We start from the raw sequence: 19,165 nt of genomic DNA, 5'->3' as shown, positions 1-19,165 counted from the left end.
TCTATCTTATTCAAAAGCACATAATAAAAGCAGCACTTGGCCGACCTAGTCGATACCCTACACATCTCCTTTTCATTGAATTTCCAGTATTAACAGTTAGACAGTTATTTGTTAAGAATATAATATTATATATAATTAAAAATATAAATCAATTTACACCCCAAATTAGAACTTACGATTTCCGTATGCAGGGTACTTTCCAAATCAATAGAACAGACATGACTGTGATATGCCGGAGACAATTCCCTTACATATAAGTAACAGACTGATCAACCTTATACCAGATAACTTAATAGAAAAAACTAGTATGGAAAAGATAGCAGAATTGATAAAGTCAGTGAATATCTCGCAATTCATTCACACATAATGCACTAGTAAATGCCACCTTCACTTAATTATCCTATATTTTTTTTGATACCTTTTTATTTTTCTTAAAAACTTCAAATATATTTTATATATTTATTTTCTCAGATTCATTCTCTGTCTTCTACTCTGTGATTTTTTAATTTATTTTTCTAACCACAAATATAATAATATTGTAATATTTATCTTCTAAGCCATATAATGGAATTCGTCATTCAGTAATAATACTTATATATTTTGGTGCTTCAAATTACACTTTTGAATTTACTTTTCCTTTTTATTTATACTATTTTTATTTGTATTTCCTGTCATAAGTATATTCATTCTTGTTTCATCTATTTATTTCTTCATTGAAATTTTTATATTGAAAATTAATATCGATACTCGCTGCCAGCACACAAACTTCGGTTTTGCAGGCAACGCCAAACATGTTATTTTGTTTTGACAAAGTTGTTTTTCGAGTATATTTAAATATTGATCAATATGTTTTTCTTTAACTTTGTATTGAGGATTAATATTTTTATTGTATTATTTTTGTTGTGGCGAAATAAAATTTCATTTGATTTGATTTGTTGCATTGGTATCATCACTTGTTCTATGTAGGTACACAGCCATAATAGATCTATACTAGTACTGTACTTATACTGCCATTATAACGTGGACTTCACTATGAAAAATCAGCAATTTGATATTTTGCTTTAGAGCACTAGTGAGCTAGTGAGATGTTCAAGACACCCGTTCGCTCACTACGCTCAACTGTAATTGTGTCTCAACTCCACATCTAACTCGTGTGTTAAAGACCCTCATTATAAAACTGCTGTAAAAACTACTATTAAGATATTCGCTCGCTTTGCTCACTCGTGTCTCAACTTACCTAACTCATGATTTGGAGACTCTTATTATACTGTAATTATAAACCCGTTGCACAAACTACTATTTTCCGCCTGTATAGACATGAAACATAAATTAATATTATCATACCTTGTCTTCCTTCTCCTGCAATCGCCTATATTCTTCTACTTTGGCAATTTCTTCACTTGAAATTTCAGGACTGAAAAGTCTCAAAACATTTGGATTTCTCTCAACAGAAGAATCTTGTAGTTGAATTTCTATAACTTTATCAAAAAACTCTTTTTCATGTATTTTTTTCCTCTTCAAGTATCCATTTTGCGACAAGCCATCTGGACCTGTAAACATGTAAGATTTATTATGGCAAAAATATAATATCGTTTTATTTTTGTTTGCAAATACTATAGATTTCAAGTCTTATTACTAATTAGCTCATTTTTCCTATCCTAGCATACTACTTTAAAAATGATACAGCTAGTTCCTCATTAGAATCTCGTACTGCCATTATTGAATTTATATACGTACACTTATTGACTGCACTAAAAGTTGGATTTCACTAATTACTGCTCTGCTTTTTCACTCAATACTACTTGAACAAGCACTACACTAGTTTAAAGTTTCCTCCTTTTGAGCCTGCGCACCAACCCTCCATTTCCAGCAGCTGTATCGTGTCCGCATGCCTCTAGATCTAGGTGGACACCGGGTCAACGTGTAGATTATTGTGGAACATCCACAATGTTCCTCAGCACATTGTTTTGGAATTGTTGTATGATTCATTCTTAATCAATTTAATCTCTCTTCTCAGTTCCTAAATTAGATTGTTCAAAACTCTTTTATCTTGAGGCGAATGTAACTGCTGCCATCTCCTAGCTCTTCGTTTTTCCACATTTCTCTGATTTCCGCAGGGTAATTAATTCCAGTGGTTATTTTTTTTATTTGTGGAGTATTATGCTATGCTGCCTTTTAAATATCAGTAACAATCTTCTGCAACTAAAAAACATCTGTTCAATTCTACTCTTCCAGAATCTGTTGGCAGCCATCACAATAATTATTTTGTTGCTATTAGCTAGCTCAGGTCAAGTATTTTATTAATCTAATTTTCGGTAGAGCATCACTGGGTTTTGAACAGTCCTTTGTTTGGTGTATACCTGCGCTCTTAACACACATAGGCTCCTAGTAGGAGTATTTCTGTCTGTGACCGTATGCTTGTAATAATTAAAATAAATATTAATTAACAATTATTATTCAACGAAAATCCAAATAAAATTATGTGAATCACCCGGAAGACTTCTGCTACTTTTCTTTTAATAATAATTATTAATTCATTAGCATATGAATAAATGCAATATCTTAGTAATTTCCATCTGTAGACTGGCAGGCCGCTTTGGCTATGTAAGATAAACATTCCTGACCGGCAATTAGGAGGTACCGGGTTCGATTCCCGGGCTGACAAATAATTTTTTGAATAGTAGCGCTCATCGAATTTCCATCTGGCTGTTTACCCTGTTGTCAATATTTACAGTGGCAGAAGTCTTCGGGGTGATTTACAGATTTAATTTGGATTTTCGTTTAATAATCATCATTATTATTAGTAATGTTTTGATAATTTGATATAATAAACAGAGAAAGTAAACGAAAAAGTTAAAACGCTTGCACATTACAATGAATCATTACTGCTATAATATTATTCTATCTATCAGCACGGAACAAGCTTTTAGCAGCTGTCTTTTAATGCCAACTGCCAACATTACAGAAACAAAATCCAATGTTTTCCCATCTTGTTTATTGCTTCCAGGTCTGGACTCAAACAGATGTCTAGGTCTAGATAGATCCTGGAGTTTCGAAGATCAATCCGTGACTCAGAAAGACGATTTCGACCTGAGGGCTTATAATTCAAGTCCTGGTTCTGTAAATTCAGAGCATATAGATCCAGAGCTCAGAAACCGGTCCTTAATCCTCGTATCTTCAAATCTTCAAGAAACATGCCTGTACTATAAGAGTAATAAAGTTTTTCTAACCAATTTCCTGGTAAAATCCTGATAAGTTTCTGAGTCGACAGCATTAATTCAAAATATTTTTCTACTTAATAGTTCTATTCAAAATTTGTCGGCAGGCGACACTTTTTCAAAATCTTAAGGAGTCCATCCAGATTTTGATATCATCCACTTTGATTGGGGTTGGTGGCATTTCTTTCTCCATTCTCTTCTCCTCGCCAGAGCTAGACTCTTCCACAAAAGCAATTTTATAATCAAGATTTTGCTGATTTTTGCGCTGACTCGTTTTTGAATTCTGGCGATGACATACACAGCTTCCTCTTTTTGGAAAACCGTTTATTACGAGTCTTGATCCATTATGTTTCTTTATCTGATTTTTCTTCATTTGTCGAGTAGTTCTCGGCTGCTGAGCTGGTAGGCTGTGAGCTACGGATTTTTTTTCTCACTATTCAGAAATCTTGTTTCCAAATCCTGCATTTGTGCAAGAGTTCAGAGTTGCTTTTCTCTTACTTACTTTACTTTTTCGTGTCCGAGCAATAAGTCATTAAAGTTGTCATGTCCAGTATTGTGCCACCGCAATGCCAGAAGCGTTTCCCTGCCAAAGATCGTCGATGGAGCAGAGTGCACACTCCAAAAGATGTTCAGTGTCCTGAAGCTCACTACACTCGCAGTTCAGGTCGCCGGGCTCTATTTGATGCCATCTAACCCGATTCACTCTAGTTGGTGCACCCCAGTTCCAATTTGGTTCAACACCGCCCATGTTCGCCAGTCCAGGTCAAATCCTGAAGGTGTTGATGCTTGTTTTGGGAACCGTAGAGGTGGATTGGCAGATGTAGAGATCATAAAACGCTTCCTAGATTTTAGCCTTGAAGGCGGTGGTTGCTCTTTTTGGTACATTGCATGTCGTGTATCAAAAGTTTGTTTGAATGGTTCAATGTGTTCAGTCTCAGCTCTGCTTACTCCCGGTTTTTCAATTCCTGCTGCTCGATGCAACTTTCCAATGGGAGTGGGTTTCATACTCACTGTTATTAGGCAGCAGGTTTCATTGAGTGCTATGTCTGCCTTCTTTGTATGTGCTCACCTATTCCACACAGGGCATGCATACTCGCTTGTTGAGTAGCATAGTGCTTTGGCTGCTGTTAATAATACGGCTGCCTTTGCACCAGATTTACTACTTCGAAGTTTCCTCAAGAGATTTTTTCTTGTGCTCACTTTTAACATTGTACTTTGACAATGAGCTTTATATGTAAGCGATCCGTCCGATATAACTCCAAGATACTTTGGCGTCTCTGAGTATTCCAGCAGCTGATTGTTCCATGTAACATTCAGACGTCTCTTTTGTTCCCTAGATTTCAGATGGTAGGCACTTACTATTGTTTTAGCTGGATTTGGTTTTAGGGAGTTTGTTTTATAGTACTCTGACAAACACCTTGTGGGGCGTTGGTGAGTTTCTTCTCAACTCCAGGGAAAGTTTGATCCCTAACAGCCAATGACCATCTTCATACCAGAAGTGTTCTGCGTCTGTAAAGATAGGTTGATCATTGCTTTTCTCTAACTCCTTCTTCTTCTCATCCGTCTCTTTCCAGTGATGGAAAGTACCTGCTCGGCAGAAATTTAAAGTACATTCAATCTAATTTACTAATCCGGTGAACTCTCGATTACTGATGGATTTTGGCTTCCTTTCCTCCTTGCCATTCTGCAGGAATACTAGGTGATTCACTAAGGGCCGGTTTCCGAGCTCGGGATCTATAAGTTCTGGACTTACAGAGTCCAGGACTAAAATAAGCTCTCGGGTCTAAATCGACTTTCTGAGTCACGATTCTATCTTCTAAACTCCGGGGTCTATTAAGTTCTCGAGTTACTTGAATTCAGGACTTTAATGTAGTAAACATGAGGGAAATTCACAATATTTTGCTGTTGTATTGTTGGCATTATAGCAAAACGAAAACAGCTGATTGCAGCGGGATAATTCAAATGAGCATGCTCTCCAAACTTTTTTGTAAAAATCTGGTGTGGCGCACTCACACTACTTTCCTTGCCGTTATGAAAATTGATCACCTGACGCTAGTGTTCACGCGCATAAGAGTCTACTATTCAAAGATCTAAGCCAGCTGGTGACAGGACAATAACGCTAGAGACACACGATGTGTGCTATCTCTTCATAGTGAATGATTTAATAGAATCAACAGTTGCCAACAGGTTGCAATTGAATAATCACATTTTATCGAATTTCGAGCTTATTTTCAATTTTAGGTGAAAATGTTACTGTACATTAATTGTAGAGATTTTCATGCTCAATCTTTTCCACTTGAATTTTTTTGTTTAAATTGTATCTGAAGCCTGATAATTGGGAATCTAAAATCAAACTTTGCATAGATGGGGCGGAGCTCCTGGAATTTTTACAGAAATGGGACTTGTGGCAGTTGATCAAAAACTTGTATAAATTTGATCAAAATCGTTGGAGTTGTTTTCGAGAAAATCGCAAAAACCCTGTTTTTGACAACATTTTCGCTATTTTAGCCGCCATCTTGAATTGCATTTGATTGAAATTGTTCGTGTCGGATCCTTATATTGTAAGGACCTTCAGTTCCAAATTTCAAGTCATTCCGTTAATTGGGAGATGAGATATCGTGTACACAGACATACACACACACACACACACCACACACACACACACACACACACACACACACACACACACACACACACACACACACACACACACACACACACACACACACATACAGACCAATACCCAAAAACCATTTTTTTGGACTCAGGGGACCTTGAAACGTATAGAAATTGAGAAATTGGGGTACCTTAATTTTTTTCGGAAAGCAATACTTTCCTTACCTATGGTAATAGGGCAAGGAAAGTAAAAATACGTTTCGATTTCTTTGTAGGCCTATTCAAAGCAAAACCTTTGAATGGTGAATGAATAGACATTTCATTTTATGTTATGCTATTATTGATCATTGATCCTAACCAGTGATTTTGGAATAAACATTTCATTAGGCTATTGAGTTTGAAAACGTATTTGATTTGAAAAAAAAACTGGAATAATAATTTATTATTGTTATTAATATGTTGAATATGACATTGATTAATAAAATTCAGATTGGAATATAAATTCCAAGGCAATCCTTGTATTATGTTTCTTGAACATTTTTAGATTATGTCACAGTCGTAAAATAGGTTAGTTTTTTACGCATAGTTCTGATAAAATTTTATTCCAAAATGAACTTGCAAATTATAAATTATGAATTCAGATGGACTAATCCAAATAATTTAGGTATTCCATGACATCTATTTGGCTTTTTATCTACTCCAAAACAATAACTGAATTGTGTTTGTTCAGTTAAGTCTAGAACTTGAATTTAAACCCTACCCCAGTCGAGGGTTTAAAATCACGCTGTTTCAAGTCCTGGACTTGAAAATTTTTGATAAATCCTTGACTCGGAAAGAGGCGAGAATCTAATTCAAGTCCTGAACTTATACCCTTCACTCAGAAAGCGAAATTATAAACTCCAGGGTCTAACGTGATCTCTAAACTCCAGAGTCTATTTAAGTCCTCGACTACGTTAACGCTCTGACTCGGAAAGCCAATTTTCTGACTCCAGAGTTTAAAGCCAGTTAAAGTCTAGAACTTAGCTAAATCCCGAGCTCGGAAACCAGCCCTAAATGCAACAGATTTTACAAACATTCCTTTCAAGCAGCGAAAATCAAGTTGTTTTGTTTGCATAAATTCAGTTGACAACTGATACTCGATGCAATATTTTTGTTCCTTTTTTAATCGTGAACAAACTGCACACTAACTACTTCTGCACTACACTACTGACCGATAACATAAATTCAACATGTGAAAAATTCGAAAGCTAACCTAATTGCTCTTGGTCATCACTGATAGTGGAGGGTTTCTTCATTAAGGCAGTGTTAACATCATGTTGAGTGAATTTTGTTGAGGTTTTTGAATTGATACCAATGCGATATTTATGTGAGAAAAATTTGGAGTCCAATCGAAATCTTACGATCTTTCTGTATCGTTTCTTATGACTGACCTTCTTTATCTGCTTTTGGCCGTTAAGCACAATACATTGGCTAAGCCTGCAAAAAGTAGGTTAATGAAGAATGTTAATATTGATAAACTTTTTCAATAAAATTGAAACTAGTAACTTAATTCCAGTCACATCTCTAGTGGAATGGAATTGTACATAGGAAAGGAATTGTTTCGTTCCACATACTCATAATCCATTCTCATTTCTTATGGTATTGAGATATACGGAGGAAGTAGTGACACAAATCTGAACAAATTACTACACCTTCAAAAAGAAGCAATAAGGAGAATTTTCAACTTGAATAGTGAACAGTTATGCAGAACACTTTTTAAAGATCTCGACTTTATGACAGTTTACAACCTCTCTCTCTCTCTCTCTATATATATATATATTATATATATATATATATATATAATATATATATATATACCGCAAAATGCTATATGTAAAAAATAATGAATCAAGATTCCCAAGACAACGGGACGTACATAATTACAACACCAGAAACTGGGATACATTCTTAATTAGGGAACACAAAAAAGAAAAATTCAAACACAGTCCGTCTTATATAGGAATAAAATTCATGGGTTATCTACCAAGTGGTATTAGAGATGAAAGGGATAATAACAGATTTAAAAAAAATAACTTAAACCTGATAGATGTGGTTTATTACAATTATGATGAATTTTATAATGTTAGACAATGATTGTATTATTTTTTTTATTTTCAATGACGCATTCATGTGCATAATCAATGTATGTATTGAATAAAGAGCTTGATTGATTGTTTATAGTCACAGCCTTGTTTTTTATTTACTTATAAAATATAGAAAGACTTGCAAGAAAACTATGGTTTATTGGAGTTTTTATTCGTGTAAGTTACGATATATTCTGGCTTGATACTAATTTGATACAAATGACAGTATAGCTGATTACTCAACGAGTTTTACAAAGTATGAAAATTATTAATCACAATGAATATTTAATGCAATTTGAATATCGATAATATAACTCAATATTGTATGTAGTGATGTGGATCGGGAATATTCCCAGTGGGAAGGAACTTATGATTTGGCAATATTTCCGGGAATATTTCCGAGGCCAAGAAATTTTGGGAATTCAAGGGAATTTATAAAATTGTTCTAAAAAATATTGAAATTGATCAATCCCACTCATATTTTACATCAATATAATCCATAAATCATCATTCTATTTGATATTGATCAAGCTCAGCCACATTTTAATTGATATAATCAATAAATCATCATTCTTTGAGCTTGTTTTTGCTCACTCACTCACTGTCTTTTAAATACTCCTATAGTCCAGTCAATGAAAGATTATAGAGGGAAAATTTTGGAACACAATTTTTGACCCCGTAGCTCTTTTAAGGGTAGGGGGTAAACATATCAAAAGTCCTCACTTCTACCCCCTGTGCTAAGGTGGTGGGGGTGGTTTGAATGTGCCATATTTTGTTTTTTGCATATATCTCAAACAATAAGCACTTTTCGGAAATTTTTGACGAACACAATCATAATATTAAACCTCACAAATTATCCTACAAGTTTATTTTCCAACATTTTCCCATATCTCTCATAGTTTTCTAGGTATGAGCTCTCTAAGGTATCACATTTTGAAGAAAAACCCTTCCGGCTCCGATTTTTTCATCTTTTTGGCCTTATAACTTTTTAACGATTCATTGAAAAAATCAGTGATAATCATGGCTCATAGAGCATTATACTCTCTTCAATTTCATCTATAGTCTCATTATTTTACGCATCTCCCAACGATTTTTGGAGCCGTTATAGTGTTGAGTGTGAAATCTTCAGTTTAACAACAATAGATCAATTGTCAGGGAAATTAGGGAATGTTTGGAACACAATATTTGACTTCGCAGCTTTGTTTGAACTAGATAGAAGGTGAACATATCAAAAGTCATCATCCCTACTCCTTGAGCTTAAGGGATGAGGGTAGTTTAAAAGTTGTATTTTTTCATTTCTGGCTGACACGCATGTAACTGGGAAACAATGCATTTCAGCGACATGGCTAATTGAGTAAAAATGAAGCTAGATAAATTACCTACAAGTTTTGTACAGTAGAGTTTTGTGATATCTTCTTTAGTTTTTGAGATAGCTTATTTACTTTTAAGAGTGTAAAATCTTTGAAAAGACAGTTATTCTTCCAACTTTTTGCACTTTCAGGGCTTATTACTCAACAACAATGCATCGAAAAAATGTTATTTTTTTACACAGGGGGTAGGAGTGAGGACTTTTAATATGATTACTCCCTTACTATCCTTAAAAGAGCTACGGGGTCAAAAATTGTGTTCCAAAATTTTCCCTCTATAATCTTTCATTGACTGGACTATAGAGTATTTAAAGGCAGTGAGTTGTAGAGCATTCAATTCTCTTCAATTTAATGTATTATTTCATCATTTCTCATTTCTCAAGCTTTCCATCAATTTTTATAGCAGTTTTAGTATTGAGTGTGGTAGGAGTGAGGACTTTTTATATGATTACCACCTCACTATCCTTAAAAGGACTGCGAGGTTAAAAATTTGGTTCCAAACTTATCCCTCTATATCTTTTTGAGCATTCGTTGCCTGTACTAGTATCTTATTACAAGTTAAGTGAGCCTCAATGACTCTTGAAAGGTTGTGAGCTGTGGAATTATTTTCTTTTTAATATTGAATTTAACTCGAGTATGCTCCTTGTTTTAGTTTAACCTATTATGCTGTATGTTATAATTTCTAATTTTTGGATTTATATTCTACTCTAATCTTTATTTAGGGGATCAATTATTTTTGTGCGGAGAAATTGAATAAAATCATGCAATGAAAGTTAAATTACGCTCAATACTTTGTTGACTCTGTTTACCTGATTTACAGGCATTTATCAGTAAGTAAAAAAAGCTTATTCAACTTGTAAGATATGAAAGTAGCATGATAATAGTGGTGCAATTGAATGATTTATTTAGTGCTTATTTCTCCTTTCAGTCTATGAACTTCAAATTACTGTTTTCTTTGAACTTACTACATTATAAGTTATTCATCCTTATATTTCTTACATAAATCTGTTGTATAACAGGTGATTGAGACCATGTGTAACAAAAAACGACTTTTTCGTCATTTTTTATGGAAGAAAACATAAATGTCCTTAAATTCCCATAAATTCCCGGGAATTTATGATTTTTGGGAATATTTCCCTTAAATTCCCTGGGAATATTTCCTCGATCTTAAATTCCCGGGAATTTTACATCACTAATTGTATGTAACTACATAAAACGGCAAGATAACGGCATAGAAATGCAATTTGAATACCAATAATATAATATTGTATGTAACTAGCCTCTAGAACGGTGGTGTTTCAACATATTGTCTACTCTCTGAAGAAGAAATAAAATAATATCTTTGCCATCAACACATAACAGGAGGAAGAGAGATGGTTGCGAGAAAACAACAGTGAGCTGTCCCCTCCTCATTATTTATATTGATGAAATTTGAAAATAGGAAGAATCATTCTTTTGTAAATCTAATTTTAGTCCACGAAAATAGTAACAAAAATGTCAACTTCAAACAGCAGATACTTCGCTTTTAAAAGCTCTGCAAAATCTACTAATAGTGTAGCCTACTTCAACCATTCAAAAAATTATTGTATTTATTGTTACCGATTGTTATGAGAAGAAACATTTTCTGAACAGGCGTCAGTTATCGCAGAAATCTTCCCAACATAAGGTACAGCAATCACAGGCAAGGAAATAGCGCCAGCCTCTTGACAGCTGATACTTAGCCAATCGGTGTACTCAATTTCCTTGATTGGCTTGAACTCTATGGTAACTGTCAGTGGGATTCCAGGTACAACTTTTGTCTGAAACAAAACAAGAAAATAAGAGGGCCATTTTAATAGATTTCTCTCACTCTGGTGTCCCACTGGCGTCCCAGTCTGGAGTCTCAACTTTATGGTATTAATAAGGGACTATCCCCAATCTAAAGGATAATATGGTCACCGGGAAACACCCACACAAAATATTCTTGGGAGTGTCTGCACCCACAATATTGAAACCTTGATTGATTCATACATTAAGTACATCATCAAAATGATAGGGAGAGAAAAAATAAGATGACCTTGGGCTATTCCTTTCCCAAATTTAGATAAGGTTACACATAGTCCGAAACAGGTCAAGTCTTGTAGTTGTTTACTTCACAAAATGTTCAGTCCTTAATTGATTCACACAATACTTATAGAATAGGATGTAAAATAAACCTTCATTCATAGGATCATTCACTTGATTTCTAAAAATATTATAACATTCAAATCCCAATTAAAGCGAATTAATACACTGATAATGTTCATTAATAATGTGATACAAAATAATCACTTTAAAAAATGAATATGAAAATGTATTTTTATAAAAGGACTCAGTCATATCTAACAATTAAATTGTTGATAACTAGCACGGACCTTTTCCATGAAGATTTACTGTGACCAATCTTTCACAATTAATTCCGCAGTGGGGTATTGGCCTGTTAAGAGTTTATGCAAGTTTATATAATCCACACAGTTTTTTCAAAAGCCTACTATATTTTGAGTCACACAGTTATTTTCAATAAATAGTCATTCTTTGGGTTCTCATTATCAAGCACTAAGTTTATCCAATCCTACCTGTCTGGCTGAAGTTCTTTGCAAGCTCTTAATGTATTCCTTAAATCTCAAATCTGGGGCCTTTATTGCTCCTACTTTTCATGAATGATTTGACGGAGTAATAAGGAAATAATCTTACATACTCACTCCACGCTGATGATGTCAACATATATGGGGTAATTAAGTCAGAGAAGATTGTCAGCTGCTTCAGAGTAATCTGGAATTCTGGATCATCTATTTTTTGGTGCAGGAGAAACCTTATAAAATGTATTCAGATCTTATACATTTTTTCACTCACGACGATTTCTGGATACTTTTGTAACTCAGGAACGGTATTTATATGACTGCAGATTTGTAATATGGCTTGGAAGTTGTCACTCGGCATTCTCAGGGGTTTGGGGAGTTTACTCCAAGCCATCACAGTTCGAATGGAAGGAAAAATTGATTTAATAAGACTTGGACGATTTTCCCATCCGTTCAGGTTAAAGGGTTATCGAGAAGAGAGTCAGAGCAGCATCCATTTTTTCTTAGTTAGACTATTAGACCCCTAGATCACGTGACACGGTTGGTAGCAAAAAGTCCGTTCGAGATGGGTTTATTCTAGAATAGTAAGTCGCCCTTTAAACTTAAAATTAATTCAAATAGCTCCCATATCATGGCTATAATTGTGCAGTAACTATGAATAATAATTTTATTGAATAAATAATGAGAAATTAATACTATAGATTTGAATGTATCAATTCACCCGCTCTCATCCTTTGCCAGTGGTACCCTATATTGTGAGCATTTAGGTTAATAGAGATTAAGATTCAATATCGGGAGACCGAGCTTTGCACTAGAGTCCCCAGAGTCGAGTGTAAAAACATAGAAAATTTGAAACGAAAGATTGAATTTATAGTTTATATTTATATATTCATTTTCTCAGTCGTACAATTATTTTTACAGTTATATGAGAAGGCACAACAGGCCTTTACACAAAGCTGTCCCTTTTCAAATTTATACTGCAGTCCAAATCAAAATCTAGGTTAAGCGGCTATCACTCATCAAAATAACAATTTATTCACACTTGAAAAACAAACACATCATCAATTACAAATGGATATACTATGAATTCGATTTAGAATGATCTACGATGTTTGCTACAACATTTGTTAATATACTATGTACTATTCTACACTAACAGCATCTAGTTATTATTTTGGACTTTCTGAAGTAAACATGTTTTCTAAAAAAAGAGAAATAAACAAAAATAAGTTTTTCTTGCTGAATTTTTCTTCTCGTGAGATAAGCTGAATGATCCCACACATGCACTCGTTCACTCCCATTACGGTACCTATCGACAGACGACAAAATTTCCAGCTGTTTTTCCAAGGCTGTATTTATCCTTTAATGTCCTTCAGCTAGTTATTCCAGGGTTGAGACCTAGTGCAATCGAATTTTCATATCATAAACCTACTTTGTTCCAAATTTCGTGAGAATCGTTAGAGCCGTTTTCGAGATACGGTCACATACAGATAATATAAAAATAAAAACATCTAAACATATAAACAGAAATTGCTCGTTTAAGCATTCAAAAAATAACTTCTTAGTAAGCATGGCTTATTAATATCATGATCAAGTCGGCTCTGTCATAGTCATGTGTCCGGCACGAGAAATGAGCCAAGATTTAAATGATGGTAACACGATGATCAATTTAAACTAAATTAAATCAAAACTTTAAAGTCAGACTAATAAATACAATAAATGGTGTAGAATGGAATTTGCAAGAGCCGTTTACAGTATGCCTTATCGTGGTATAAGCTACCTCCAGTGATAAGCATAAATTAGATGGAGTTTATTTATACAACAAACAATTCATATCTAGCTATTATATCTGCTGCGAAAATTTGATGGTTAGTAGCGACATAAACTCGATAACTTGTTTTCACTACATAGGTACTGTTAATGTGAGATAAATAAAATAGTTTAATTGTTTTTTTTTTCAAAAACTTGTATGGACCCGAGAGCTTTGCAACAGAACTGCTTTGCAGAGTTATTAATTTTACCCAATAGAAGTATTAAAATATTACCATTATAATGCATTCTACTACGTAAAAAGTTAGTTCTTTTATTCTTCAATTTGTTCATATCAGGGAATTATAATGATTGTTATCTTAATTTTATTCTCAAATACAGTACATTTAAGATAATAAATGTATTAATCTTAATTTAAGTGTTTTTGTGACTTGAGCATCGCGCTTGGTAGGGGGCTTCACCCTGCACCTCTGTGGAGTGGATTTGACCCACCCCGCCTCCACCAGTGGAGCAAAGATGACATGACGATTTTCTCAGTCATGGACTTACTAGCGAAAAATACTAAAGTAAAGTATAGATATGGTTTACATTGCTGATATAACGTACAGTACGTTTTTCACTTACGATAGGCATTTTTTGCATTATAATGAGAGGCAATACAAAACCAAATTGAAAATGATTGACAGCTCACCTTATATTCATGTTTGTACGTGAAAGTCTCTGTTTGACTGGGGCATATTTTCATTTTTATTGGAGCCGGAGATTTATTAAAAACTTTCACATTCCTCTTCATGATGGAGCTCAAGTCGTGTTTTCCAAAGACGAAATGAATACGCTCAGGTAATACTTTTAAAACCAGGTTTTCAGTAACATACTCCATCATAGCAGACTTCCAGAATCCTGTTTAGTGTGGAAATAAGTGAACATGAAATCAAATTTTACGTGAATTACAAAATATGGTTGTAAACTAGACGATATATTATGTTTATTTATTTATAATGTTAGCACAAACAATAGAAAGATCGGAAAAGGCTATTGCCCAAAACTTCTTCAATTTCCTAATTTAGTATATGTTATCCTATAATATGAAGGAACATATTGAGTACCTAGTTGGTTATTTGGCTATATGGATAATAATACCCTGTATTTTATTCAATTGTATTTTTCAAATTATATTTTCCAGAATAGAAATCACAATTTGTATATGAATAAATGAATAAAATTTGGTTTGTTAGGTAATGTTAAGATGTTGTACGTGAAAATATAAAATTAAAACAAAAACATTCATTGAAATTCTTTCGGATTTGACAAAATGAAGCATTTAAGCATTTACAAATTCCTTGAAGTTAGCCTATTCAAAGGTATGATTTTTTTCATGAATCACATGCGACAGACAAAAGTAACATGAAAACCATTTTGATTTTCTAGTACGGTAGCATTATTAGCTGTCAAAAAACTCTGCGGCTTCAGCATCATCTAAACATATAGGGCTGCGTACACACGTTTTCCTAGCTGTGGGTTTGGCAGGGACTCAACGACGCAGTGCTACTAGGGCAATCTATCCCGCATCATGCAACGATTTAGAAGTTTTGGTAGGCTACTTTTGTAACAGTTGTTGATGAGTGTATTTTTTAAATAATGGAAAAATAATTTATTTATTAATAATTGAAATTAAAAACTAGAAAACATCTCAATCAATCAATTGTAGGTGAAAACTAGACTTTTGTTAGAACTAACAAAGTGTAGAAAAACACTACTAACGTGAACAACATTAGTGTAAACGTATGTGTTTCCCCACATTTTTAGTCCTAACTTATCAAGTCTAGTTTCCACCGTCTGAATACGATCAATTGATTGAGATTATTTTCTGGTAACGACTTTTTTGTAGAATGTAAGTTCAAAGAAATTCAACCAAGACTTCAAAAGAGAAAAGAGATACAATATGGAATAGAGCTGGGGTACTTGTCAACAAAATGAACAAACAAGACTATTGTACAAAGTGGGTGAAATGTACGAGAACGGCTTAATATCTCATACACAAAGGTAATTTGACGGTGGGAGTGATTGGGGATCCTAGTCAAATTGAAAATGCTACGTTACCATGACTTTAAAAATCTGATCCGCCATTTTGGATGTAGCCTAACTTTATTTTTTAAATAGGAAGGTGGTCATGCGATACATGATTTCGATACGCAATTTCAAGAAAATATGAATAGCGAAAACCGCATATCGATATCTCAAACCGTTTCGAAGATATTCACATTATTAATCAATACGATGCAAATCAAAAATGAAATAATGATTGACCATGACCACCTTCCAATTTGAAAAAGTAAAGTTACATTAAAAATGGCGGACCAGATGTTTAAAGTCATAGTAAGCTAGTATTTTCAATTTCAGTAGGATGCCCAATCACACCCACCATCAAATTACCTTTGTGTATGAGATATTAAGCCGTTCTCGGACATTTCACTCATCTTGTATAAGAACACAAATCTTTCTTCTCTTGCTTGGGTCAAGCATGTCGTCATTGGCAAGAGTGTGGATTGTGGAAGCGACCTGATATAATAAATAGTATAATACTAATCAGCTATGCTTCTCATGAATAAGTTTCTTTCTAATTTCTTTCATTAACGGTTTTTTAAAAGCAAGCCTAACTCATTATGTTACGGTTTCAATTGGTGAGTGTTATTTAGTAAAGTAATTTGAGTTTTAATCAATCTTGAATCCAAAATTTCCTGTTTTCAAATGTTTCCACTGGAAATTGAAAAGTGTATGAAACATAAGACTACTTTTTGGCCTCGTGTATGAATCAAAATTCGGGGAATAAACAGTTTTGGGCTGGGCTTGTTGGTCTTTCTCCAATCATTTTAATTGTCTTCTTTGTATCATTAAATAAATAAAATTACTAGCACAAGCTCTAATTCTCTCATGGTCCAAACTATAGGCTAAGCTAGGTAATCCTCCCAGGGAAACATGTCGTCCTTTATTTTTTGAGTTGAAACTGTTAACTGTGCATAGTCTTTATATTTTATCAGCTTCAATAAATGTCAAGAGAATTCTGTTACAACATAATGAAAGAGGTTCACTTCACAGATTTAATGTTAGAACCAGTCATGATATTAATGTTCCTAGATGCAGACTTAGAAAAACTCAGGACCACTGTCTTTCTTGTGATGTAAAATTTTTTCAACAAATTACCTCTTGATTTGCGAGATGCTCCATTGAATGTGTTCAAGATTAAATTGCATCAGTGCTTTGGAAGAAAACCATTTTATTCAATAGATGAATATCTGGAGGCTGTGATATGAATGTTATCAATTGGTATTGTTTTGATACTTAATAGATGTGTTGTATTCACTGTTCCATAGCCACATTATCTATGGAATACTGCTGTGGGGTCACTCTTCACACTGTGAGAGTATTCTTCTGCTGTAGAAGAAGGCATTTCGGATATTGTCATCCAGTGGTCATCTGGGGCACTGTAGGCCACTCTTCGCCAGACTCGGGATTCTCATAGTTTTTAGCCAGTTTATCTTTGCTTCCCTGGTTGGTATTAGGAATAGTGAATTTGAGGGGGTTGCAGAGTGCCTACTCACTTCGAAATGCTCTCGACGTCAATGTTCCTCGATGTAGGCTAAGTAAGGCTCAAAACTGTTATCCGAATATCGCTATTAAAATGTTTAGTATGCTACCTCCATCTGTGCGTGTGTCAGACCACACTACTCCTTGAGTGATTTTTTTCAGGAGTCTATAGTTGATATTTAGCGGCCAACACCGTGTTTAGCCATCTATGCCATTATGTTTTATTTTTTGACGTGAAAAGTGTTGTCAAAAACTTTTGTGTGAAATTGTATATTGACGTGATGACCTACCCAGCTCATCTGGCTGGTTAATGGTCCTACAAATGAAGATTGAAGGTTGTTTGTTCCTGTTATAATTAAATTTAATTATGATCTGGACTGATTCAGCATTGGAACAAATAAGCTGTGATAAGATTTATATATTGAATGGAATATTAACATGGAACTTATATAATATACTATTAATATTGTATTGACTCTAAATTACTGCATGACAAAACTCTGTGTTTGTAAAAGCTCTTGAGTTAATAAAAAATTATTATTATTAGGTATAAGGGCATCTGAAGGTGAAATTCCTTAGCGACGACTCTACCGTGGCTGGCGTAGTTCTAGGTCCAGTGCCATTATACCTGTTATCAAATTTTTAACATACTTAAGCCCCGTTGCACTAAAGCCGGTTAAATTTTAACCATGATTAATTCCACGAGAATTAATAAGAGAAGGCGTTTTTGAAAAGACGGCTTCTCTGATTGGTTCTTGTAGAATTAATCACGGTTAAAAGTTAACCGGCGTTTGTGCAACCGGCACTTTATCGATTCCAAAAATTTGATGACAGATATAATGAATGGCATTAGGCCTGGACTTAAGCCATAATTATAATGACTTTTAGATTTTTGGGGACACTTTAGTATAGGTCTATGCAATGTAATATCTTGTGATAAAACATAATATGTTCAACAGAAAGTAAGCATAAAATTACTGTAATAAAATTAAAGGCTTGTTTAAAAATTACGGTATGATGAGTAAATTTTAACTGTTTACCTGTAGTGTAGGATACAGACAAAACATCCAAGTATGTTTGCACGGATTCAGCTTAAGTAACCTCAAATTCAATTAATACTCATATTATTAGAAAGAAGAAGGTAAGCAAATAACATGAATCTAGGTTTGTTTGCTTTCAAGATATTACAGTCTACAACTTACATCTACAGGAAATCTGCAGCGTCCAGTCTTAATGTCTTAAACTTTTGATTGTTGAATGTTGATACCCAAACCCGATTGATTGTATTATGACTAAATTAATGCAGAGTGAAGAGACTAGGGAGGACCTGGAAGACTATACAGAGATAGATGAAGACAAGAACAAGAACGTACAAAAATTACTACTAGTATCGTTTGATACTTGAAAAGTTTCCAAACTACCAACTTTACGGTTTAAATTTAAAATTCAAACAACCATGTGAAGACTTCAGGGGCCTGTTTCACACTTGACACTGTAAAGCCAAAAGCCACTGTGGTAGAGCGACAGAGCAGAGCGACCCAGCAAAACAGCAACGCAAGCGCAGTACAATGCGCTACCTCATCCGCTCTTTCATGAGCTGTCTCATGGTCTCATAGATACAGCACGAATTCGAGCGAGACTACTAGCCCACTACACCTCAGAATTTTGCAATCATTTTCGTTCATTCTGCATTCATAAAACTGATGCTCTAATGTGCATCCTATGTGCTCTATGGCATTCCTATTGCTTTCTCTTAAATAAATGAGTCTTCTACAATTTGAATAGGCTAATAATTTATTATCATTGTACCTGATAAACTGAAAATTCAGTCAAAAAATAACTAAAATAACTGATAATTCAGAATAAAAGAAGAGTCTTTAGTCTACAAC

General features: G+C 34.2%; 1 protein-coding gene across 2 annotated transcripts; it reads right to left on the bottom strand.

The window, feature by feature from the left end:
• Positions 1-1,344: 1,344 nt before the first annotated feature.
• Positions 1,345-18,766, bottom strand: LOC111050725 (the record flags this gene model as incomplete). Of its 2 annotated transcripts, none has more annotated exon segments than XM_039433388.1 (5): positions 1,345-1,550; positions 7,087-7,310; positions 10,924-11,123; positions 14,383-14,591; positions 18,317-18,766. In XM_039433388.1, coding segments are annotated over 4 exon segments (822 nt in total), but the record flags the coding sequence as incomplete, so codon positions are not given.
• Positions 18,767-19,165: the final 399 nt, after the last annotated feature.

The sequence above is a fragment of the Nilaparvata lugens genome, chromosome 1, assembly GCF_014356525.2.
Source record: "Nilaparvata lugens isolate BPH chromosome 1, ASM1435652v1, whole genome shotgun sequence".
Classification (NCBI taxonomy): Eukaryota; Metazoa; Arthropoda; class Insecta; order Hemiptera; family Delphacidae; genus Nilaparvata; species Nilaparvata lugens.
This window is presented reverse-complemented; position numbering and strand designations above follow the sequence as displayed.